The sequence below is a fragment of the Vitis riparia genome, chromosome 3 (genome assembly GCF_004353265.1).
Source record: "Vitis riparia cultivar Riparia Gloire de Montpellier isolate 1030 chromosome 3, EGFV_Vit.rip_1.0, whole genome shotgun sequence".
NCBI classification, from domain to species: domain Eukaryota; kingdom Viridiplantae; phylum Streptophyta; class Magnoliopsida; order Vitales; family Vitaceae; genus Vitis; species Vitis riparia.
The window spans coordinates 6,211,002-6,234,230 of NC_048433.1; the positions used below are offsets into that span (position 1 = coordinate 6,211,002).

The 23,229-nt window shown below is 35.8% G+C and overlaps 3 protein-coding genes across 8 annotated transcripts; all 3 read left to right on the top strand.

Moving 5' to 3' along the window:
* Positions 1 to 1,539: 1,539 nt before the first annotated feature.
* On the top strand, positions 1,540 to 10,163 carry LOC117911374 (alpha-L-fucosidase 2). 2 transcript variants are annotated; one of them, XM_034825722.1, is made up of 10 exons: positions 1,540 to 2,021; positions 2,751 to 2,896; positions 5,119 to 6,068; positions 6,426 to 6,558; positions 7,051 to 7,209; positions 7,753 to 7,977; positions 8,085 to 8,186; positions 8,317 to 8,452; positions 8,744 to 8,939; positions 9,611 to 10,163. In XM_034825722.1, exons 1-10 carry the CDS (start codon positions 1,802 to 1,804, stop codon positions 9,912 to 9,914), a joined length of 2,571 nt encoding a protein of 856 aa, XP_034681613.1. In that variant the 5' UTR covers positions 1,540 to 1,801; the 3' UTR covers positions 9,915 to 10,163. The 2 variants fall into 2 exon arrangements, with proteins under 2 accessions (XP_034681613.1, XP_034681614.1); XM_034825723.1 differs by having other exon boundaries at positions 1,542 to 2,021; positions 5,119 to 6,020.
* A 1,023-nt stretch (positions 10,164 to 11,186) lies between these two features.
* On the top strand, positions 11,187 to 15,100 carry LOC117910429. 5 transcript variants are annotated; one of them, XM_034824513.1, is made up of 4 exons: positions 11,190 to 11,398; positions 11,758 to 11,876; positions 12,165 to 12,235; positions 14,752 to 15,100. In XM_034824513.1, the coding sequence occupies exons 1-3, from the start codon at positions 11,250 to 11,252 to the stop codon at positions 12,185 to 12,187; spliced, it is 291 nt and encodes a 96-aa protein (XP_034680404.1). In that variant the 5' UTR covers positions 11,190 to 11,249; the 3' UTR covers positions 12,188 to 12,235; positions 14,752 to 15,100. The 5 variants fall into 5 exon arrangements, with proteins under 5 accessions (XP_034680383.1, XP_034680391.1, XP_034680397.1 ...); XM_034824492.1 differs by lacking the exons at positions 12,165 to 12,235; positions 14,752 to 15,100 and adding an exon at positions 13,724 to 14,183 and having other exon boundaries at positions 11,187 to 11,398; XM_034824500.1 differs by lacking the exon at positions 12,165 to 12,235 and having other exon boundaries at positions 11,188 to 11,398; positions 11,758 to 11,918.
* A 2,068-nt stretch (positions 15,101 to 17,168) lies between these two features.
* Positions 17,169 to 22,005, top strand: LOC117910419 (zinc finger protein 4-like). Its single transcript, XM_034824487.1, has one exon. The coding sequence runs from the start codon at positions 21,051 to 21,053 to the stop codon at positions 21,618 to 21,620; it is 570 nt and encodes a 189-aa protein (XP_034680378.1). The 5' UTR covers positions 17,169 to 21,050; the 3' UTR covers positions 21,621 to 22,005.
* Positions 22,006 to 23,229: the final 1,224 nt, after the last annotated feature.

Genomic DNA, 23,229 nt, shown 5'->3' on the forward strand with positions numbered 1-23,229 from the left:
AAATAAATAAACATACACATATTAAAGTTATTTTGTAATTGTAATTAACATAGATATGATTAAAGATAATGTTTATCAAATTTTTAAAGAAAATATTAACTTAAATTCCTTTAATATATTTATATTCATTTATTTTAAAAATTAAAAACTAATTTTATTAAAACATGCTTTATTACATTTTAAATAAGAAATTAAATTGATTTACATAAAATATTTTATTTGAGATTTAATTTCTAAAATTTTGTTACAAATTTATAGTGACAATTTTTTGTTATTAGCATTAATTTATTTAAATAATTAAAATGATTAAAATTTACATTAATAATTCATTTTATCAAATTTAATTTAATTTATAGAATATTAGAACTTTTAATTTTTTTTTTATATTTTAGCATTTTTTTAATAAATTTATATTTTTAATATTTTAAATAAAACATTTAAAATTAAATAAAAATAGAAGGATAAATATAAAAAAATTAAAGTGAAGTGATGGTAATTTTAAAAAAATATGATTAATAAGACAAATATGAAAAATAATTAAAAATAAAAGGATGATATAAAATAAAAGGGTGATATAACTTTAAAATAAAAGATAAATTAGAAAAAATAATTTAAATATATATATATATATATTTTTTTTAAATAGGGCTTCCCAAAGGCTTGCATGCGTATAGTGTCCGATTTTTTTCGAAGATTGTCCTTAAACATCGACAAAATATTTAGTAGACCTCCAATATTGGACTTAATTTTTTACTTTTAAAATATTAAGTTTGTTTTAATAAAATTAACTTAAAACTAATTCTAAATTAATAAGTTGACATATTTATATTTATAAATTATAACTAGATAAAAGAAGTCGAGTAACAATGAAATGTTGTAAAATAGTAAAGAAGATCAAAGTAATTAGAACAAACGAGAGATAGAAAGGTAAAATAAAAATGTTAACTTAATAATAAATTAATTGTTTTTATTTATTACTTAAAGTTGAATAATAAAATTGTTTTTTTTTTAAATCATATCATTAAATTGTAAATTAAATTATTACTTTTTCAAATCATATCATTAAATTATTTTATCAAATATATTTAATAACTTAAATTAAATTATAAAATCACTTTAAATTATTAAATTAATTTATCAAAGACCAACCAACCCTTCTATATATATATATATATATATATATTTTTTTTTTTTAAATTTTTTTTTTGGGAATTTCAAACATAAGTGTGGAGAACTTTTTGACATACTAAAAAAATCGTCATATGTTGTACACTTATACTTACCAAAAACGTAACTAGTTACTACAAAAGGTAAAAGGAAAATGAATTAAAAAAAAACAGGACATTTATGCCATAAACAATTAGACGATGCCATTAAGAATCATGTGATGAAAAATCTTCTCGAGAAAAACAAAGCAAACAGACGCCAATGTCTCCGGAGCACTCAGGATTTCCGAAGTTAAATATAATAGTTGTAGTCCTTAAACCAAAGGAGCCTGTGAAGTCCGTGACGCCGCGTTCTTTAAAAAAAACACGGCGCGTTTGAAGGAGAAAAAGGCCAGAGGCAGAGAGAAACAGAGGGTCCCTGTGAAATTAAAGCGAGTGATGGTCCTGACTCCTGATGCAGGCTTCCGTCACTGCCAACCACCGCCTCGTACTCTCTCCACGCTCTTAAAGTTATTGATCTAGAGAGACAAAGGAGCACGAAGCACGTTCTAAAAGATAGATAGCGAGAGAACGCCAATCAAGCTTTTTCTTTTCTTTTTTTTTTGCTTTTTTTTGTTTCTTTTGTTGTTTCGAGAATGGAAGATGGGGAGTGGGTTATGGTGAGGCCACCCACAGAGATCGAATGCTGGAGCCCTGGATGGGGCGGGGGCGAGGATGAGGGCGGCTCCTCTGACCCGCTCAAGGTTAGATTTTTTGGACCGGCCAAGCACTGGACCGACGCTCTTCCCATCGGTAATGGCCGCCTCGGGGCTATGGTCTGGGGCGGCGTCGCATCGGAGACGCTTCAGCTTAATGGTAAGAGTCTCTTGTTCAGTGTCTGGTTGCTGAGGAAAGGAATGAGAGTAAATGTCAGCTGGAGTGAGACTGCTAAATCATTTCCGCTTGGTTTGTTTTGCTTTGGTTTTTGGATAAGAGTGAAACTTTGAGATTCGTGATTTTGGTTTCTAGATAAGAGAGTAAAGTGTCGTTATATTTTAGTCTTTGGTTGGTGAGAAAATGGTAGAAAATTTTCATTTTTGAGAAGGAAATTGTGAACTCAACAGAGTCAACTAAGTTGATTTGCGTTTTTGTGATAAGTAATGAAAAATTGAGATTTGAAATTTGAGATTTTTTTTTTTTTCTTCCTGTTGTTGGCAACTAAATGAAGATTTGGGGTGGAAAATGCAATATTCAGAATTTCTATTTCTTTCTTTCCTGAATTCTTTAGTCTTGCCTGCAGACGAAATGTGACGGTAAACTGTAATTGGAGTTGCTTGAAATGCTTGGAGTGAATATAATCTGAAGCTAAGATTAATCTAAGAAATATGGTCTGAACCATTAGCATAGTGAATCTTGTGATCTGGCATTGTGCAATTTTTCAATTCATACGTAAGATCTGTCAAATAAGACGGTTTGGTTTCAAATTAGGAAGAGGAAAGAAGTAACATTTGGAATCTTATGTTTTATCTTTGTTTTCCTATGAAAGAAAGTCTTCATTTCACTGATCTCCTAATAACCAAGCATATGGTTTGGAATCCTTTGTAGAGGGCACCCTTTGGACTGGGACTCCTGGAAACTACACAAACCCAGATGCTCCAAAAGCGCTATCAGAAGTCAGAAAACTTGTTGATAATGGTGACTATGTTGCAGCTACTGAAGCAGCAGTCAAGTTGTCAGGGAATCCTTCCGATGTATAATGCTTCTTATCTCTGTTATTACTGTTCATGTTCACTTTACTGAAAACTTAATTGATACAATTCTATTCATTACAGGCTCTTTTAAATTTGTAGAATAGTAAAACTTATTTTAATATTATAGAATGTCTCATGAAACTTGCTATCAAACCTGTGACTTTGAGTTGGTGCCATGATCACCCATTTAGCTAGTTAGATACATAATATATAGTTCTATATCCATCTGTTCAATTTTTGACTTTAAACTACTTCGTAATCTAAATAATGTATACAGGTATTGATAGCTAGATACCAATTAACTTCTAAAACTCTAGTAGATGTTATGGGAATTGCCATTAACCCTTTTGACTTTGAGTTGAATTAGGATTTTCAATTTAATTGGTTAGGTGGCATATGTGATATATGGTTGTATGATCATCGGTTCGTGTTTCGACTTTAAATTGCTCTAGCAATTTAAACAACCTATATGGGTACTTATGGCTTGATGCCATTTGTATATTTTTTTCCTTATTTTTTTTGGGAAAATAATAGGTTTCCTCTCCGAAGACTTTTAAATTTATTATAATTTTAGTAAATACCCTGGGAACTATTGAAACCAGTTATTCATGTTTCTGTTTATGTGTGCACATTTGCGTGTGCAGGGAGACAGAGAGGACCCCTCAGCATGTTTATTGTGCATTGTAATGAAAAAGGAGTTTGTAGGCTAATAATTAATGCATAGTAGCTATGGTATTTGCTTGGTTGAATGTTAGGATGAATTGCCAAGTTTACTACTTGATTCTTTCTGTTAATTTACTGTTGAAATTATTGAGGAAAGGTTTTTGGAGATGTCTAAAAATCAGATCTACTTATTTTGATGTTTCCACTACATGAATTTGCTAGTGAGCTCCATCTTGGATTGGGCCTATCCCACTGTTTGCACGTGCATCCAACTCTAGTGCTTAAAAATCTATGTTTAGCTTGAGGCTTAGGCGTGAGACTGTGTGGGTATTTGGTGAGGGATTGTTGATGAGATGGTGATTGCTTATGGGGACTTTGGCAGACATGCGAGGAGCAGTGTATTATGGTGTGTGGCCATCATTACTTTACTTTGGGTTCTTTAGTTTGAGAAGAATGCTTGGAATTTTCAGGGCTGGCGGATGCTGGTGGAGGTTTTGTGGGAGCTGATCTACTTCTTCACCTCGTTATGGGTGTTAACTTAAATTCCTTGAATTTCCAGGATCCTAGTTGATTGTGATCATGTTGGATTAGAGGTTTGTGTTAAATGGGCTCCATTACTAACGGGATACCTGAAGTTTAATTTTGGTGTTTGTTCTTTGGGTAATTTGGGCTAAATATGGATTGATGGAGATTTTTCTAATTATGGTGGAGTGGTGATTAGAGCTTTACCTAGGTGTGTTTGACCATTTTTGCTTGACAGAGAGACAGGAGTACTAGCACCACAAATGGTTCATGCCAATTTACAGTTATGCTAAAGCCCTAATACGCTCCTCATTGTCTTTAAGCTGCTTGTATGTGGACTTAATAAATTGGGAGATATATATATATATATATATATATATATATAAATGAAGTTCAAACTCATGATATCATATAAAACAAAGATTTGATGCTGTATTAAGCAACCAATCCAACTAAAAAGTTAAGGTATTAGGTAGTAGGCCAACTCTATATGATGCCAATCTACACTTAGGCTAAAACTGTTACATTTATATGGTCCTTTTGTGAAGATACCTTATCCTTCCTCTAGGTTTTTGTTTAGGTGCAAGAATTTATTGTCTTTAATAGAAAAAGAAATATTGGTATATTTTGGGCTGTGCAGCAACCCCCAGTTTAATGCAACAGTTGGGGGTTATTTGGTGGCATAATGCTTTAATGCTTGGCCTGCACCTGGCTAACACAATTTACCTAGGACCTCATGGCTGTGGAATATGCTCTGGCTAATGGCTAGGTGGAGGATTAATTGTTTTTATGTACCTGCTGTGGCTCATCCCTTAAGGTTAAACTCATTTATCAGTTATTCTTCTTATAGGTTAATTAAATGTTTTTTTTTCCCTTTAACAACTTGCCTTTGGTATGCCAAATTTCCCTGGATTTATATTCTCTGTATTCTTCTTATTTCATATTAATATAAATGACTGAATTTAAGAAGAAAGCTTGGTATCATCTTATCTTGATAATTATATCCTAATGATTTTGATTTTCTTGTGTTGATGAAGGTTTATCAGCTTCTAGGTGATATTAATCTAGAATTTGAGGATTCTCATCTTGCATATGCTGAAGAAACATACAGTAGAGAGCTAGACTTGGATACTGCAACAGTAACGATAAAATATTCTGTGGGTGATGTAGAGTACACTAGAGAGCATTTTGCCTCTTATCCAGATCAGGTGATTGTGACGAAGATCTCTGGAAGCAAACCAGGGTCAGTTTCTTTTACAGTATCACTAGACAGCAAGTCACATCATCATTCAAACTCAAGTGGCAAAAGTCAGATTATTATGGAAGGAAGTTGTCCTGGTAAAAGAATTCCACCAAAAGTGTATGAAAATGATAACCCACAGGGAATTCTGTTTTCTGCTGTCCTTGATTTACAAATTAGTGATGGCAGGGGAGTGATAAATGTTTTGGATGATAAGAAACTGAAGGTTGAAGGTTCAGATTGGGCTGTTTTGTATCTGGTGGCATCGTCTTCATTTGACGGTCCATTCACTAAGCCTATAGACTCTAAAATAAATCCTACTTCACAGGCTCTCAGTACATTGAAGTCAATAGGAAACTTTTCATATTCTGATCTTTATGCACGCCATTTGAATGACTATCAAAACCTTTTTCATCGAGTTTCACTACAGCTTTCAAAAAGTTCCAAAAGTGTTACGAGTGATGGGTCTCTGGAAATGAAGAAACCTATGTCCTCCAGGACTGGTTTGTATTTGGAAGGAAGTGAAGATAGAGTTTCAACTGCAGCCAGGGTGAAATCTTTTGGAACTGATGAAGATCCTTCATTAGTGGAGCTTCTGTTCCAGTATGGTCGATATTTGCTCATCTCTTGTTCTCGACCTGGAAGTCAGCCGGCAAACCTACAGGGAATTTGGAACAAGGATATTGAGCCAGCATGGGAGTATGTTCTGTGTTCTTTTCTCTCCTTTTCTTTTTCCATCCCTTCTTGGTATGCCATGCTACATATAGACAATCCCTCACTTTGTTTTAGAAATGTATTTATACTATTTACATGGGAGCTTATTTAATTTGAGATAGATGGTTACTTCCATCTAGTCTTTTGTGTGTATGATAGCTCTATAATATTGCATTTATTTTTGGATTATTTTAACCATGCTTCCTCTGGCCTTCTTCTCATTTATTCCTTTTGGAGCTGTAATTTTTCCATTTAGATATGAGGAAATAATTTCATTTAGTTTGCAAGGAATACTTCTATGTTGGCAAAACTAGTGTTAGGTTTCACAAATTGTTAATTTGATTGTATTCCCTTTTCAGTTTCTTATTTGACCTTCCCTTCTTTCTGCAGTGGGGCTCCTCACTTGAACATAAATCTTCAAATGAATTACTGGCCTTCCCTTCCATGCAACCTTAGCGAGTGCCAAGAACCTTTATTTGATTACATGTCTTCTCTTTCAATCAATGGGAGTAAAACTGCAAAAGTAAGAATTTATTTCAATTTCTAGTTATATTGAAGGTTCCATTATGCACTTATTGATTCTATTTATCCGGTTTTATCATTTATTTTGTCTAATTGGTTGTAACAGTCCCAACAAGATTTGAATGAATGTAGGACCAATAGTTGAAATTTTGTAAGTTCTTAGACGTAGTACAGGACAAAGATGGGGGTTTTGAAGTACATCATATGGTTGTGCGACAAAATTACATTGCTAGGAAACACTGTATCAGGGATTGTGGATTCTGTTGTCTTTAAAACAATGTCATGCTTTAATTCCTGCCTTTAAGCTCTCACAGCAGTGCAGGTCACTTACCTTTGGAGATAAATCATTGGCCTGATACTAGCTATGATGTCTGTAAGGAGCAAGACCAACGATCCAATCTGTGATTTTTGTGTTCTCTAAGATAGAACATTTTCTCATTGTTTCTTCATTCTCTACACAGAAGTTCTCTTAGTAAATCACAGTATGTTGCAGGTGAACTACGAAGCTAGTGGTTGGGTTACACATCAAGTGTCTGATATATGGGCAAAAACATCACCAGATCGAGGCCAGGCTGTGTGGGCATTATGGCCAATGGGTGGAGCTTGGCTTTGTACCCATCTATGGGAACATTATACTTTCACAATGGACAAGGTAAGTTCTTATTTTTCCCTAACTTTTGATGCCTTGTCCCAGTTAAGTATTTGCATGAAAATCTCTTGTAAGAGAAAGATTGTGTATAGAGGGATCCCTTTCACAACTGGCTTTCCTTTAGAGCTCCTGGACTGGAGTATTCTTTGAGAGTCATGCTGATATGGCATTACCAGATGCAAGTCTTAGAGAATATTTTAACCCGATGATCAAGGGGAAGACCTCATTCATCTTGATATGATGGTAATATCTGCAGAAATTTTTTTCTGCTGTCCATTACTTCAAGTTTTCTACTTATTCATAAGAGTCAGACTTTTTTTTTTTTTTTTTTTTTACATTCCCCATTGCTATTCTCTTTATTGTTGTCAGAATTCTTATCCTAGAATTGATTCGAGTTATTTTTGTGTGTGGGAATCAAGGACTTCATTGTTTACCTTTCTTGGATACAGTTGTAATGATCTTGTGATATGCTGTTTATGGTTTTTCTGTTTATAAAATCTATCCCTTCTAGGAGCTGATAATTGTTAATATGTTTGACATGATTAGAATTTTCTGAAAAATAAGGCATATCCCTTACTAGAAGGATGTGCAAGATTTCTCTTGGACTGGTTGATTGAAGGACGTGGAGGATATCTGGAAACCAATCCATCAACTTCTCCAGAACATATGTTTATTGCTCCAGATGGTAAGCCTGCTAGTGTGAGCTACTCAACAACCATGGACATTGCAATCATAAGAGAAGTTTTCTCCGCAGTAGTTTCTGCTGCTGAGGTGAACCTCCAAATTTATACTGGCAGTTCTTAGCTTTCTATTATAATTCATAGGAATTTCGATCCGTACATGAAGATGCTTTGAACAATTAATTTTCTTACAAACAGGTGCTGGGAAAAAATGAGGATGAGCTCGTTCAGAAAGTCCGTCAAGCTCAACCAAAACTTCCTCCAACAAAAATAGCTAGAGATGGTTCCATTATGGAATGGGTATTGAGGAATTTGAATTTATATTTCCCAATTTCCTGTGCTTCCTATTCTTCAAGGAAGGATATATTGTGCAGTGGTTTAAAGAACTGCTGAATTTCATTGACCGAGTTCTATGTCCTTGTAATGGCAGGCACAAGATTTTGAGGACCCAGAGGTGCATCATCGACATGTATCCCATCTATTTGGCCTATATCCAGGGCACACAATAACAGTTGAGAAAACCCCGGACCTTTGTAAAGCTGTGGACTATACCCTCTATAAAAGAGGTTTGCACTTGATATCTGTCTTGGTAGATTATTCAAGTCTTGCAGTATCCGTTCAGTTGGATCGACATTTAGACACTAAATTAATGCAAATTATTCTGTTTTTTGGTTCTCCATTGAATATATTGCTAGCCCATTACCTAACGCTATCACTTGAGCTTTGAGTTCAAATTAGTAACCTAACACTACAGAATTGTCATATTTGCAACTTCAATTCACTTTGATCTGTTAGTTTGCCTAGAACAACAGAAATAATTGTCCAGTAGTGTTGCTTATATTTTCTTCTTTGGACAGGGGAGGACGGTCCAGGATGGTCAACTACATGGAAAACAGCTCTGTGGGCACGTCTCCACAACAGTGAGCATGCATATAGGATGGTCAAGCATTTATTTGACCTGGTGGATCCTGCTCGTGAAGCTGATTTTGAAGGTGGACTATACAGTAACTTGTTTACTGCACATCCTCCTTTCCAGATTGATGCCAACTTCGGGTAAGGAGCTCCTTCTGTCGTTGATATTTTTTGTAGCAAACATCATTTTTAGCTATAAATTTAATTCCATTCTGATTTACTGAAATTTAGTGACAAGTATATTATGTTGTGCTGCTGGCAATAGCTTATGGGGGTAATTTTTTTCTTGTCACATTGGTCATAAACTTGGTAGATGAGTTATCATAACAATGTGGTTTTTTCTTGAATGTTCTTTTTGTTCAAGTGAAGACATTTTTAAAATCGCCTTATCTAATCATTTTGGGATTCAATTGTAAATAACTCTTTACTTCACTGGTTAGCTGAAGAAAGGATATCTATCTCCACAGTGTATTCATGTGCTCTACTCCCTAGGTGGTTCCAAAAGTTAGGTCACAATATGTCTCTGAGAAAGTTGATCACACACACTGTACAGCCTCCAAAACAAAAGACAAGAAAGGTGGAAATTTCTTACATTTTTAGGTAGACCAATGAGTTTTCAGTTGAAATTACATGACAGCTTCCGATTTTATTCTATTTTTCTTCATTGCTATCTATTTTTATTTTTATTTTTAACTCCATAGAACACACTGGCCCTAAGAAAATGGATTAATTCCTCTTCTGCAGTAACAAAATCTTAATCAAAGGTGAACTAAAAACTTATGTCAGTCTAATCCTGTGATTGTTGGTGCCAGTTTCTGTGCAGCAGTTGCAGAAATGATTGTTCAGAGCACCTCAAAAGACCTCTATTTGCTCCCTGCTCTTCCCCGGGACAAATGGGCGAATGGTTGTGTCAAAGGATTGAAGGCACGTGGTGGTGTTACAGTCAATGTATGCTGGAAAGAAGGAGATCTTCACCAGATTGGGGTGTGGTCAAAAGACCAGAATTCTACAAGAAGATTACATTATAGAGGAAGTATAGTAACAGCGAAAATGTTGGCTGGCAGAGTCTACACATTCGATAGGCAGTTAAAATGTGTGAAAACATACACACTCTGAGGAGAAAGAGGCTTTCTTGATGAGCATTGGTTTCATATTTCCAAATAAAACCTGCAAAGCAGTTTGGTTTCCTTTCTGTTAATTTCTTTTGGTTTTCTCCCCCCAATTCTCTTACTTCGTGTGATTTCTTTGGGAGTTTGTTAAAGAATTTTGTGAGACCTTTTATCTTATGACAGTTGATTGTTGTATTTTCTTCGAAAATTCATCACTAAAGTCTAAATCCATTTGTGACGGACTGTTTTTCTTTCATCTGCTGTGTTTTTTAATTTTTGCATGCCTTTGGGAGATAAAATAGGAATTGATGCCTGAATTAATATGTATTTTATTTTTAAATGTTTTAATGAAATATTCTAATTTACTTACCATTATCAAATAAAATATTTTAATATAAAAATGTATCTACTTATAATAATCTATATTTTAATATATAAACAAATTATTTAAGATAATATTTGATTTCAAATATACAGGATAGCATTTTATTCATATTAATATTTGGAATATTCCTATTCTTTCTAGTGTCTCATAATATATTTTTACTAGATTTAATTCCTTTTTTTGTTTTTAACTTTTTAAGACATAGCTTTTATTTTTCCTTAAGAAAAATTTAAAAACATTAAGATTATGTTTGGTTCCTGGAAAAAGAAAAAGAAAATACAAAGGAAAAGTAGAAAAAAAAAAAGTGAAAAAAAATAAAAAATAGATTAAAAGTTAATAAATAATTTTTATTTATTACTTCAAATTCATTTTATTTATACTAACTCCTTCATTTAAAGATTAAATAATTTAAACATGCATAAAATTTTAATTATATTTGATTTTTTTTATATTTTTTTATAGTACAACCAAATATAAAAAATTTATTTTACTTTATATATATATTTTTTATTTTCTTAGTATTTTTCAAGAACCAAACATAACCTAAATTGATATTTTGAAATTTTTTATCCTTTGAGCTCAATTTTCCATAAAATAAAAATGAAAAAAAAAATACCATCCAAACATAAAATTAGGCCAAAACTTGGTAATTTTTACTTTTACCATTTTTTGAGCTAAATTTTCCATAAAATTAAAATAAATAAATAGACATCCAAACATGAAACCAAGGCCAAAATTCTTTAAAATTCTTGATACCTTAATCAAGGTAACGATTCGGTAAGTTTATAAATTATAACGTTAAATCCTAGAAGTCCGGAGATCAAACGGATGTCAGCACTTGAACCACATAAACTCTCATGGTCCTTAGTAACAGCATATATGCCTAAAACCCTAAACAAAACCCCCCACTGGTTCACGTCGTCGTCACCACTGAGAAAGAGAGAGTTTTGAGAAACAATGGCTTGGCGCGGATCTCTATCCAGATCGTTGATGTCCACTGCTAGGGCTTCGTCGCTCCGGTCCTCTCCGGCTGCCCCCCGCGTCCGTCCGCCTCCGCTCGCCGCCCCTCGCCTTCAGACACGCCGCCTCTCTTTCACCAATCCAAGGTCCCCCGCCCGTATCTTTAACATCCATTATGTCCTGAGAAAATGAAGAAAAATAAATTATAATGAGATTTTGGAACTTGTTTTTTGATGGCTGCGTGAAATAGTTGTATTCAGCTCCGATGAGTTTTGAGTCTTTTTGTCTTCTCCGGTCCGGGATAATGAAAAAGTTGGGGACTTTAGTAGGTTTCTTTTATTTTCTGTCGTTTTCTCTGCAACCCTTAAAGGCTCAATTGAGTGGAGATTTTTGTCTTCTTGAGTAGAAAATAATGAAAATATCATATCCTGAATAAAATTCCTTTCTATATATTTGCAATTATAACAGGGCATTACTTACTCTGATTTTCTTCTGTTTGTTGTAGGAATTTGGGAGAACTAGGATGCGTGCAATCGCTTCTGCCGCTGCACAATGTGATGGCTTCTCCCCGACTCACATCGCACCTCAGTGTTGATGTGCGGGCTTGCTGCGAGCTGTTCCATGGTACCTTCTGCCGTACTTGTCAGGATCGCTAGTAGTCTCTTTGTGAGTCTTTTCTGTTTAAAGGACAGGCGAAAATGAAAACAAAAAGGAAAAAAAAAAAGTGTTTCCTTAGTTGTTATTCTGATACTGATGCCTCAAGGACCAACCTTTGATTTCTTCCCCTTAAATTGAATGATTTTAATTTATCGTTAATGACATATTTGGTAGGAGAAATGAGGGCTAATCTAGGAAGTGTTTGTTAGTTTTTTAAGATTGGTTGATGAGAGGAATTGGGATTGGGATTGATAGGGAGGAATGGAAAAGATGGGTGATGCGCAAGGGCTTTCAATCATCAAAAAGCTGGAGAATGATGACAAACTGTAGGTTATTTTTTTTCATTCCTTCTTTAATCCCTAACATACATGTGATTAAAATTATTGATTTTGTGTGAGCAAACAAAGATATGACTGTTGGAAAATATTGAAGATTGGGAGACATTTAATCAAACAGTATAAATGCAATATTTTGTGTGTTATTAGATCCATTTCTCTCATTTTAGATGAATAAAATTTATCTGTCTCTTCCAAATAGTTTAGTGACAAACAGAAAATCTTGTGTATTTTTTTGGCTGTTAATTCTTACAGGAATGCCTTGCCAAGGATTTGTCAGAATCTCATCATGTTTTCTCTTTAATTCTTTGCTTAGTTGCTAGAAATTTTGTTTCCTTCTTCAAATTGTTTCATCATTGTGCATATTTACCTGCAAATGTATTACGTGATTCTAAACTTGGATCTTATTTCCTTCATCAAATTGTTTCATCACTGTGTATACTCCAAAGTGTGTTGCAATTTACACATAATCTAAAACTTAGCATGTGAAGGTTATATGGCTCTCTCCTCTTGAAAATAAGCTGTTTTGAATAGAGGAGTACGTTTTGAATTGTTGATATTTATGCTTTTTTTGTGTTTCTTTGAATGAGGACAAGTACATTTAGTTGCTCTTCCTCGAAGGTTCAAATTGTTTTGGTTGGTTGTCCTCAGCAATAGCACATAGGGGGCTCTCTTTCTTAAGTGAATTGTCCCAAATCAAAGAGCCAGAGAAGTTTCAGAGCTGAGATTGTCTGTTTTTGGGATGCATCTGGGTAGCTTTAGTGCTCCTTGGGTGAGGCAAAACCCGAAGAAGTTTTCAGTTGGCTGCTTTGAATAGGATTTTGCAAAGCAAAGAGAGGATGGGGTTTTGAGGAGGTCTTTGGTAAAAAGGTGGGGAGTATTGTCTCAGCACTTCCCAGTTCCCACTAGTGGGAAGAGATAATCGTGGTTCCTTCAAGATTGAAATCATCCCTACATGTGTTTTATGGGTGCCTAGTTGGTTAGGATAAATGCCAATATGTGTGGTAGAGGTGTAATTTTTTGGGTTTATTCCTAGTTGAATGTCCTAGATTACCCAGTGCTAGTTGTGGTGGGTGTAGTCAGCACCTTGAGGCCCCCATGGAAATTCCGAAAGGCTCGGCTATGGAAGGTTCCTTGGTTATTAAAAAAAAGAAAAGAAAAAGTTATGGACGACAGCGACTCATTCTCCTTATTCTATTGCCCTTAGGTTGTGAATATGTTGAAGGTATGGTCCTTTTTGTAAGGGAAACCGTTGTTCTATGATCATATGTTCCCTCTGTGGTATGCTTTAAGGGGTTACTCGACCAAAGCATTCTTATGTAAGGTTGCTTTGTTTTTCTAGTATGATGGAAGTTGTTTGGAAACTAGCATTTTGATTTGTTGCATTTAATATATTCTTAGAAAAACAACTATTGAGGAAAACAAATAAAAAGAAAATAGAACAAAGAGAATGACTTCAGTTTTATGTGATTCTCTCAGATTTGTGTCTGAAGGATGGTGGGACTGATTCTAGAGTTTCTGGTTGTTGAGAAACAAAGAGGAGGAAGTGGTGTTGCTGTACATATTGTGCTTCTTAACTGTCGCAAAGGGGGTTGAATGCATGGATCTCATGTGCACTAGAAGATGTTTGGGAAGTGATGTGGACACTTGGTTGTCTCTCATGGTGGGCCTGGAAACCCCTGTTAATCAGCAACAGTAGACAAAGGGTTAAGAATAGTTGAGTGCGGTATAACCAAAAACCTCCTTTTAGACCATGGTTGGATATGCTAGTTTTCATGGTGTAATAGGATAGATAATTGAGGTGAAGTTTATTCCAAATTTGTCGTAGATTATCCAAATGCTTCGATGATGGGAGGCAATAACCATTTCCTGGACATACTTGAAGTTAGTCATTGTTGAATTAATCCTTTGGTATATGTATCATGCATGTAATTGTGTATGTGATGTGTATATGGATGTTTGTACATATGGCTGTTGCATGGGTAGCATTTTTAGTGAGATCATAATTCATTCACTAGGTTTAATATATGTTTCCTCAGAAATTCTCTTATGGTTTTTGTTCAAAGAAGACTGTCTCTCTTTTCAGCTTAGTCGCGATATCAAACTGGTTCAAAAGGAAATGGGAATTAAGAAAGATGATAGAATCTAACCTTTAAGCTTTTTCAATGATACGATCAGTTGGATGAACTCTTGTGCATTCTTACGGAAAATTTGATTACAATATGCTCTTGTTATTACTTTCCTTGCTTTCATTATTTTCTCAGTCCAGGGTGTAAAAATCCTTTACTTCCGACTTCCAACTAGAAAGGGATATTAACAATTGTGTTGTATATATTCTATATGATGGAAAATTACTGCATAGGATTAACTTGCAGATCTTCATCCCTAATTCATGACTAATTATGCCTGATATTTTTCAGTGTGGTGGGTCTTGTTCTTATTTCAAAATCAATTATATGATGTCAGAACTTTTATACAGGATTTGCATCTTTGTTGTTTCATTGTAGGTACTTGAATAGGCTGTTGGATCAGCACAGCAGGTGCAAAAATTCATTGGGCCAGTCATAGCAAGTAGGTGTATCCAGTGGGAATTTTGGCTTTTGGAGTAGGAAAAATTAACAAGAGTGTGTCATTTGTTTCATCTTTCCAAGAAGAAACTTGAAATTTTTTACCCAAGGGATAATCTTATGGATAAAGGATTAAAGGTTAAAATATACTTGTGGGTGCTTTCAATTCAATGATTATTGTTACTTGACATATCTTTCTAGCTTGTAATTTGTGTGTGTCTGTTTTTGGTCACTGAACCTATATCAGTTATGGCATGATAATTCATCTTGTTTAGTACTTTCCTATCAACTACATTAGAAACTATTTCTGCAGGATTTTATCGATTCTCATTTCTTTATATTTGGTGGGTGAGAAATGCATGCTACTTAGGTGGTTATAAGCTGATGCCGTTTGGACTGAGAGTTTGTTTCTCTTGAACTTTGTGTTGTCTTTATGTTCAGTTTGATTGCTGAGAAAGTGTGATAATGCTTGGAGTCCTAGAGCACCTGCACTCTAGACCGAACCTATTAAAAGTTCCTTGTTTTCATTTATTTTCCCATGGATCCTCACTCAGCTAACAAGCTAGGTATGACTGAACTTCTGTTGGACACATGATTGATGGTATTAGAAGATAGGGTACAGTTCCTGAATGATAGTAATTACCTGATGGGAATACTCTCTACGGGAGGAATAATGTAGATAAACTGGCATTACCATAAAAATGTTGTGCCTTATGTTTCCAAACCTTGTCCATGTTCAATGGCAGAAGGAAAAACAGATGTTATATAACAGGATGCAGCCAAGGGCCTTTCTTTTTTCCTTTCTCCCTTTTATATGTTGTTTGGGGCCCTATTAGATAATTTATTTCTAGAATCTCACTGATAGGTGTACGTTGGGCAAGGCTTGAACCCCAAAAGGGTTGGACCTGATTGAATGTCATGCTGGACTGGCAAAAGAAAGTGCTGAGATTCAGGGAGAAGGAAAATAAGAAACTGAGGGCAGCAAATGGGGGCAGGGAGAATAGAACTCTACTGCTAACATGGCTCTGGGAGAAAAGGGGCTGCTTTGGTTTTTGGCTTTCAGACCTGAGTTTAAATCCTTATCTGGCTTTAGGTTGGGTTTGGCCACTGGCCTGAAATTTTAGGGGGTTTTGAACCAATTGTATGCTTCTACTCATTGATACATGTATTTTGATTCCAAATACTCAATGCTGATATATTTTTATAAATTTTAACTTTTGAACATGATTTATCACTGATATTTTTATGTATCTAACCTCTAATCATTGATTCTTTATTGGTTAATTTTTTGTTGGTTCTTTAACACATTTTTTTTCCTTTTCTTTTTATTCTTTTTTCCTTTTTTTTTTCTTTTTCATTTTAGATACTGATGACGGTTTCTTAGGGCCCTTGTTGACAAGAAATTCTATCTACTATGAACTCAAAACTTATGACAAGTAACACAAGAGTAAAATTGAAGAACATGTAGTCACAAAACCACAAGTCAACCTTCATTAAGCATTGGACATCTTCGAAAGAATGTTGATGTAGGTTAGAAATAGAATACACATGGAACCACAAAAGAAGTAAAATATGAATGAAAATGCGTCACTGAGCTTGGGAAGCATGGTCATGAATTTTATGTGGTCTTCTCTAGTGGCCTGCAAAATATTGCAGCATTGGCCACTAGGCTATGCACACTTGGGGCTACCACTCAAAACACTGTTCCTATGATTGTATATTTGCAATCAAAGTACACTTGATATCTTACGCACAACGTGGTCAATGCCATATGAGTGGGCACATGGGGGTTGTTAATGCTTGTGACAAACCCACATGGGGTTTCTCATTTTTAGTTAAGGCATGCCCTTCTCGAATGACCTGTTTGAGGAGACAACTGCCAAACAACAGCCTGGAGAAGAAGGCTAAAGGATGAATGTCCTTAATGTCCCAAAGGACTTTATCTTATGTCTATCCAGATGGCTGTTTAATGTTATGAATCCATGTGAAGGGATCTTGAAGCACTGTTGGGAACAGTTAGTCATAGGATTTTAGTGGGGTCAGAAAGCTTAGTTTTATTCAGTCTGTTGAATGCTTGATTCAACTCTATTGCATTTTTTTCTTTCTTTCAATGGAAGACACTACTGCTGGAAGCAGTTAATCATGACATTAATCATGACATTGGTCCCCATAATATGATTGTTATTCCTCAATTAAGAAATGGATTCACATGAGTTAACAAGGGCTTCAGAGTTAGAACCATACACAGGAATGCAAAGAAATTCCTTTCTGTTGATCAAAAGTTAGGATTGTTGTTTCACTCCTGTTATGTCTCTTTTTACCTCATCTTTTCTCTTTCTTTTCATTCTTTTGACCTTTTTACTCCTTTGTCCATTTATCAATTGTTTTTGAAAACGTGTTTCTCCTTGACTGGGGTGTGCTGGTTATCATTTCTCTCTAGTGATGGGCACTTCTGGTGGTTCAGGATAATGCATGGAACTATTCTCATCTGCGATAATGGAAATTAAAGATGGCCATAGTACTCACACAAAGAAGAAAAAAGAAGGGTGATTGGCCTAGGAGGATGTTCATGTATAGAAATGAGGATAAAAATCGAAGGTGGTTTTGCCTCCATTCTTGGAAAGGACAGGGTGTTGGGGCCACATGCAAATTGTTGAATGTCTAATATATTGTGGATGACCATATTGGAGAGAATTGATCCCAAGGAAAAGTGAACACGAAGTACTTGAGATTGTTTTCAGTAGTGGTCCATTTGATGCCTTCCACCTGAGCCATAAACTGTATCTTTCTGGGACATGATGGTACCCAATGGGCGATAAAGATATTTTTAGCTCTTTGTGCCTGGAACTGGTCAGAACTTAAAGAGATTTCTCCACTGACTGAACTAAAGATCTAAAAAAGGAAGGATAGAGAGCCAAAACTAATAGAGATGAGAGAATGATTTCTTTCACCTGCCTTGGTTGAAATGAACAGAGAGAGAGCCCTCTGCTGTATTCGATGAATTAGCCACAAAAAGCAACTTACTTTACAGATTCTTTGGTTGATTCCCTCTTTTTCTCCTCACATTTGTTCATTTCTGAAAACTACTCTTTGAACCCAAGTTTGGCAAAAGCAGAGGGGTACTCCAAAAGTGAGGGATGGATGGATGGATTTGATCGCTTTGTGTCGTCATCATTTTATCTTTTCCAATGCCTTATCTCTACTATTTGGTACTGGGCGGCTTGAATCTTGTTCCTTTTTTCACAGCCTCTCAATGATGTTTCAGCCTAGAGCTTTCTGTTCCCATTCAAATGCACAAATTTCAATTTTCATGGTATTTTACCTCTTGAGATGCCCTGTATAGGTTTCACTTATTCTATCTGTTCTTGCCATATAAATTGCCGAAGAGTGTGAGTTGTAGTAGAAGATAAAAGAGAAAGGTTGAAAGATTTGAAAATTGACACAGTTTGTTGTGAAGATTACACACAAGATGCAGTGGAAGAAAGCCAATGGACCCAAAAGCCAAATGTTTCGCCGACAAGTTGGTTTTATTTATAGATTTTGGACTGTGTGAGTGGGGAAGACCTTGTTTATTCATCGCTTGGCTTTTTCCACAATTATTATAAAGCCCACATCAGTACAGGCGGAAGATATATAGAAATCAAATGAACACCTCTTTAGATGCATATACACATAGGCGTGACACACACAACCCATTCCCTTTTAGTATTTTAATAATTCCTGATGTGTGGATATGTGATGAGATTGAAATAATGGACTTAAATCTGAACCATAATTTTGAAAAGTTTGTTAGATTATCGCTTCAACTTTCAACTTTCAAGTGATTGGTGGGTCCACAGACTTTTGTTTTGAAAAGGTAGGACACTGAAACTGATAGTGATTTGCTCAGTGTGAACGTGATCGTGTATCCTGTATTCTCTTTTGGACTAACCCAAATATATATGCAATGCTCCTAATTAGTCAAAATAAGTAATCCTTATTATTATTATTTATGGGGGTATGGATTAAAAACATTAGTACTTCCAGGGAGTATAACTTGAATTGAAATAGGGTATGGATAATTACAGAGGGGATGAATTGGAATTGGAAGAGAACAAGTATATGATTTGAAGGATAAACAGGAGATTTGATTGTCCATTAGGGAATGGAAGGGCATATTGAGTTGAGAAACTGACAAATAAACGTTAAATCGGACTGAATTAAATGGACAACACTCGTACCTTTCTCTGTAGCCATGATGTTAAAAACGGACTCTCCTTCAATCTTTATGCTTGCTTGAGGAAGAAAAATAAACTTATATACGCCAATTTAGGCCCTTAGGCCCAAGGAAAAATTGAAGAAAAAGTGTGTTGCAACCAACAAAAATCAAAAGGGGCAAGAAAAGGAAAAGGAATCCAATAGCATACCTAATGTTGTTGCACTTCAGAAACAGTGGAATCCATCTTTATATTTCACCATTTATTGTTTCTTTGGGCGGATGTGCCATCTCCCACCAAGGCCAAAATAACGAGTGTTGGAAAATTTGGTTGTCTCACACACTTCTGATAATCAGCATATTGGTTTAGTATATCCCAAAATTCCCATTACAAAAGGCATTCCACCCTCTAATGTTTTTTCCTTTTCCAGATTTGTCAGATGCCAACAACTCCTTAAAACTCCAAGTATTTTCCAATAATGTGATTCTAAAATCCCGGAACCCTAGGGTGGGGTATGAGTATGACTGGGAAATGGGTTATCTAAGCAGCCAAAAGAGTCCCCAGTGTCTGTACGTATCAGGTGATATTAGAGGTAAAAGTATAGACAGTACTCTGAAAGTGCCAGTGGAAGTTGGAACAAAATCAATTCTACATCACAATTATTTTGATCTCAAAATCGGGGCTTTAAGAATCAAAACTGGCTCTAATGCCAACAGCACTCGATCGTCCCATTGACTTCTTAAAGGTTAAAGAGTGTGTGTGTGTGAGAGATTTTTTTTGCGCGTGTGAGAGTGGAAAAGAAAGCGACAAATACATACCCTTTATGGGAAACTGGGCTGCTATTGTCTTCCCCTTTGTTTTTATAAGAAAAGGCCAGAATAAGTACAAGTGGCTCTTAATGCACTTCTCCTACTGTACATACACATTGCCCACTACATGTTTGAAGGGACTGACAAGAAGCCCCAACATGAAGACACCCACATAGATATTCTTGCTTGAAAGCAAACACATACATATATACATAAAAGGGTGTGGGTTTATTTCTCTTCTACACTATATAAATGGTAAGACCGCAAGACATCAACCATCTTCTTCCAATTCTTTAGCACCATTATTTGCACTTGTTTGTGCCCCACTAACCCCCCCACAAAGCACTGGATCAAAATCCCATTACAAAAATGAACCCTCCCTACCACCACTCATGTCGACATCTCCATTCTACATCCAAACTTGTCATTCATTCACTTCTTTATACAGGAAAGTTATTATATTTCCATGTATATCTACTTGACAAGAAAGAGTTTACTGATTGGGAGACATTATAGAGGAAATGGCCAAATGTGGAAGTGGGGATCAGTGATTTGCCAGTGTAGACATTTTTTCCCTCATGATTCTGATTCTATCTGTTTAGATTCAATGGTTAAAGAAATTAAGAGATGATATACATTGTTTCTACCCATAAGAAGGTGTTTGATGGTTTCCATCGTGTTTTAGGAGAAAATGGAGAAAAATCTAAAAGACACCATGATTACAAAATCACATTAACTTGAGGAGATTCAATCGGCAGATAAGAAGCACTGATGGCAGGCAGTTTAAATAAATGGTGAGGTTATGATTTATGATTGACCACTGCAGGGGGAAATTGTTGGGTTGTCAACCTTGTATTCTTTACTTACTCAAAAGAGAACCATGTAAAGTCCCTGTGATTTGAGGAGAGAAAAAGGAAAAGGCGAGAAAGATTAAAGTGGGGAATCCTAAGCTTGACAAAGGCAACAGTAAAGATGACGTCAACATTGTCCCCTCGAATACCAAGCATCACTGGGTGGGGGCACTGAATAGAAATCAGATAAATTTTAAAAACATCTAATCTCACTTTCTTTCCCCTTTGTGATACCTCTCCCTTCTCCTCTCCTCTCCTCTCCTCTCCTCTCCATTTATTTACTATATTTTCCTCTTGGATCCAAACTCTATTCCCAGTTGGTAGTATCCGTCCACAACGCCCTTCCATCCAAACTTTATTTCCAATTTAGGGGTTGTGGAGAAATGATTTTCCATGGGGAAGAAGCTGAAACATCAGTCAACAAACAGCAAGGTGGACTGAGGACAAGTGAGAACGGAGATGAAGGAGCTGAAGAAGATAATCCAGGTGAGTGGCTGAATTTAAGCCTGGGTAGGAATTTGCCGTCTACAGCTCTAGACTCGGACCCGCAATCAAGACCAACTTCTTCCAAGGTTTTCTCATGTAATTTCTGTATGAGGAAGTTCTACAGTTCACAAGCATTAGGGGGTCACCAAAATGCTCACAAGCGGGAGAGAGGTGCAGCTAGAAGATATCAGTCTCATAGGATGATGGCCATGATGGGTTTGCCCATGAATACACCTATCAGGTCACTTGGCGTCCGCCCCCATTCACTAGTGCAGAAACCAAACAGAGATGGAACTGCAATTGTGGCGAGATTTAATGATTCCAACACGGGCTTGGGAATGACATGGACACCCTTCACACTAGAGGAAACGATGGACATGATGTGGCCCGGAAGCTACCGCTTGGAACAACAACCATCAGAGCAAACATCAGAGCCACTTAAGCTCGACTTAAATCTCCGGCTCTAACAGGCCCTTCATCAGGCCTTGTCCAGAATTGTCCATCTCGGTTCATTTCTGTAATAACAGTTCTTGTTTTGTTCTTCCATCAAAAAACATGTACTGTGTACTAACTTAGGTATGAGCCAAACAACTTTGAAGAGTAAAAAATCCATGCCTGGGGTTCTGCCTAATATCACTAGAAGAAACACTAGGAATATACTACTGTTTATGCATATGCAGGCTTTTTAGTACAAGAAACCTAGAGCTCAACCACACTTTTCAGCTATTCTCAACTCCTCAATGCCTGAAATAATTCCTGCAGCACCTTACATGTAAACCAGGTTTGTAAAGGTGTGTATCTTTTTTTCTTTTTTTTTCTTAAATCAATTATAAGTATTGTGCTATAGCTTCATTCCATTTTCTTTCATCATTCATCAATCTATACTTACCCAGCTAGAGGGGGGTTGCAAAAGATGAGCAGTACACGTACTCTGTAAACTAATCATTGGGGAGAAGCAACGAATTCTGAAAGGGGAAAATGTGCAAATTATTTGGAGTGGGCCATGGTTGAAGCCTGATGACCACACATTTCGAAATTTATTAACACATTATTGTTCCATAGGAATGTAGAAGCTTCAGAAAAGGTCATACTGAACATGCGCACATGGGTGTAATCTAAATGAGAAGAACATTAAGAAGTGCCTGCCTTATCCTACCTTACCCCATAACCTGTCCTAAGAGGCCAAAAGGATGACGGCAAAGAAGAAAAGAATTCCACCCCTCTTTTTTGGTGTTATTTTATTTATGACAAGTAGTGGATTTTTCTTTTCTTTTCTTTTCTTTTTTTAATTTCTATTTTTAATTATCTTTTGAGGGCAGATGATGTAAGCTACTCTTGCTTCTGAAACTCGTCCACCCCTGCATTTTCCTTTTTAATTTTCATTCCTAAACTAAAACTAATTCACATGGAATCACGTGTCATGAATCTAGCAGCGAAAAACCAGCAGTATGCGTATAGGTGGGATATACGCAAATGACACCATAAGGACAGTGATGTGTGACGAACAAAAGCAAGAAGCATTTGATGGGAATGCCTAGGATACTAATGGACTGGCTCCTTATAAATTCTGTGTCAAATTGAATGGGTAGTCCAGAATTCATGCTCGTAAAGTTTTAAATGTAAGTTTTTATTCACCTGTCTGCCTAACACAATCCTCCCCCTCCCCACTCTAAATTTAGGGTTGATGTTGTTCATCCTAATGGCTTTTGGGTTATAGTTGGTTTTGTTGGATAAGTTTATGTCACGCAAGGCTTTCAGGATTTATGATCTTTGAAAGTTGAGCTACATTCAGTGCCAGGGTAAGTGAGCATTTCATGTCTGAACTAAAATAACTTCTTCAATGTTCAGTGATCCTCCCAACACTATATCTTTGCCAAGCTCTGCCACATGTTCAATCGGATGCATTTGTGATAGAATCTTATTTTGCAAATATCTAAGTCATCAGATATATTTATGATTGATTCCTATTTCGAAAATACCAAAATTCATCACTTACAGTTCTCCCCAAAATGTGCTCTTCTTGTTGATCATGACTGCATTCTTCCTTTCTCAACTCACCAGTCATCCATCTCAATG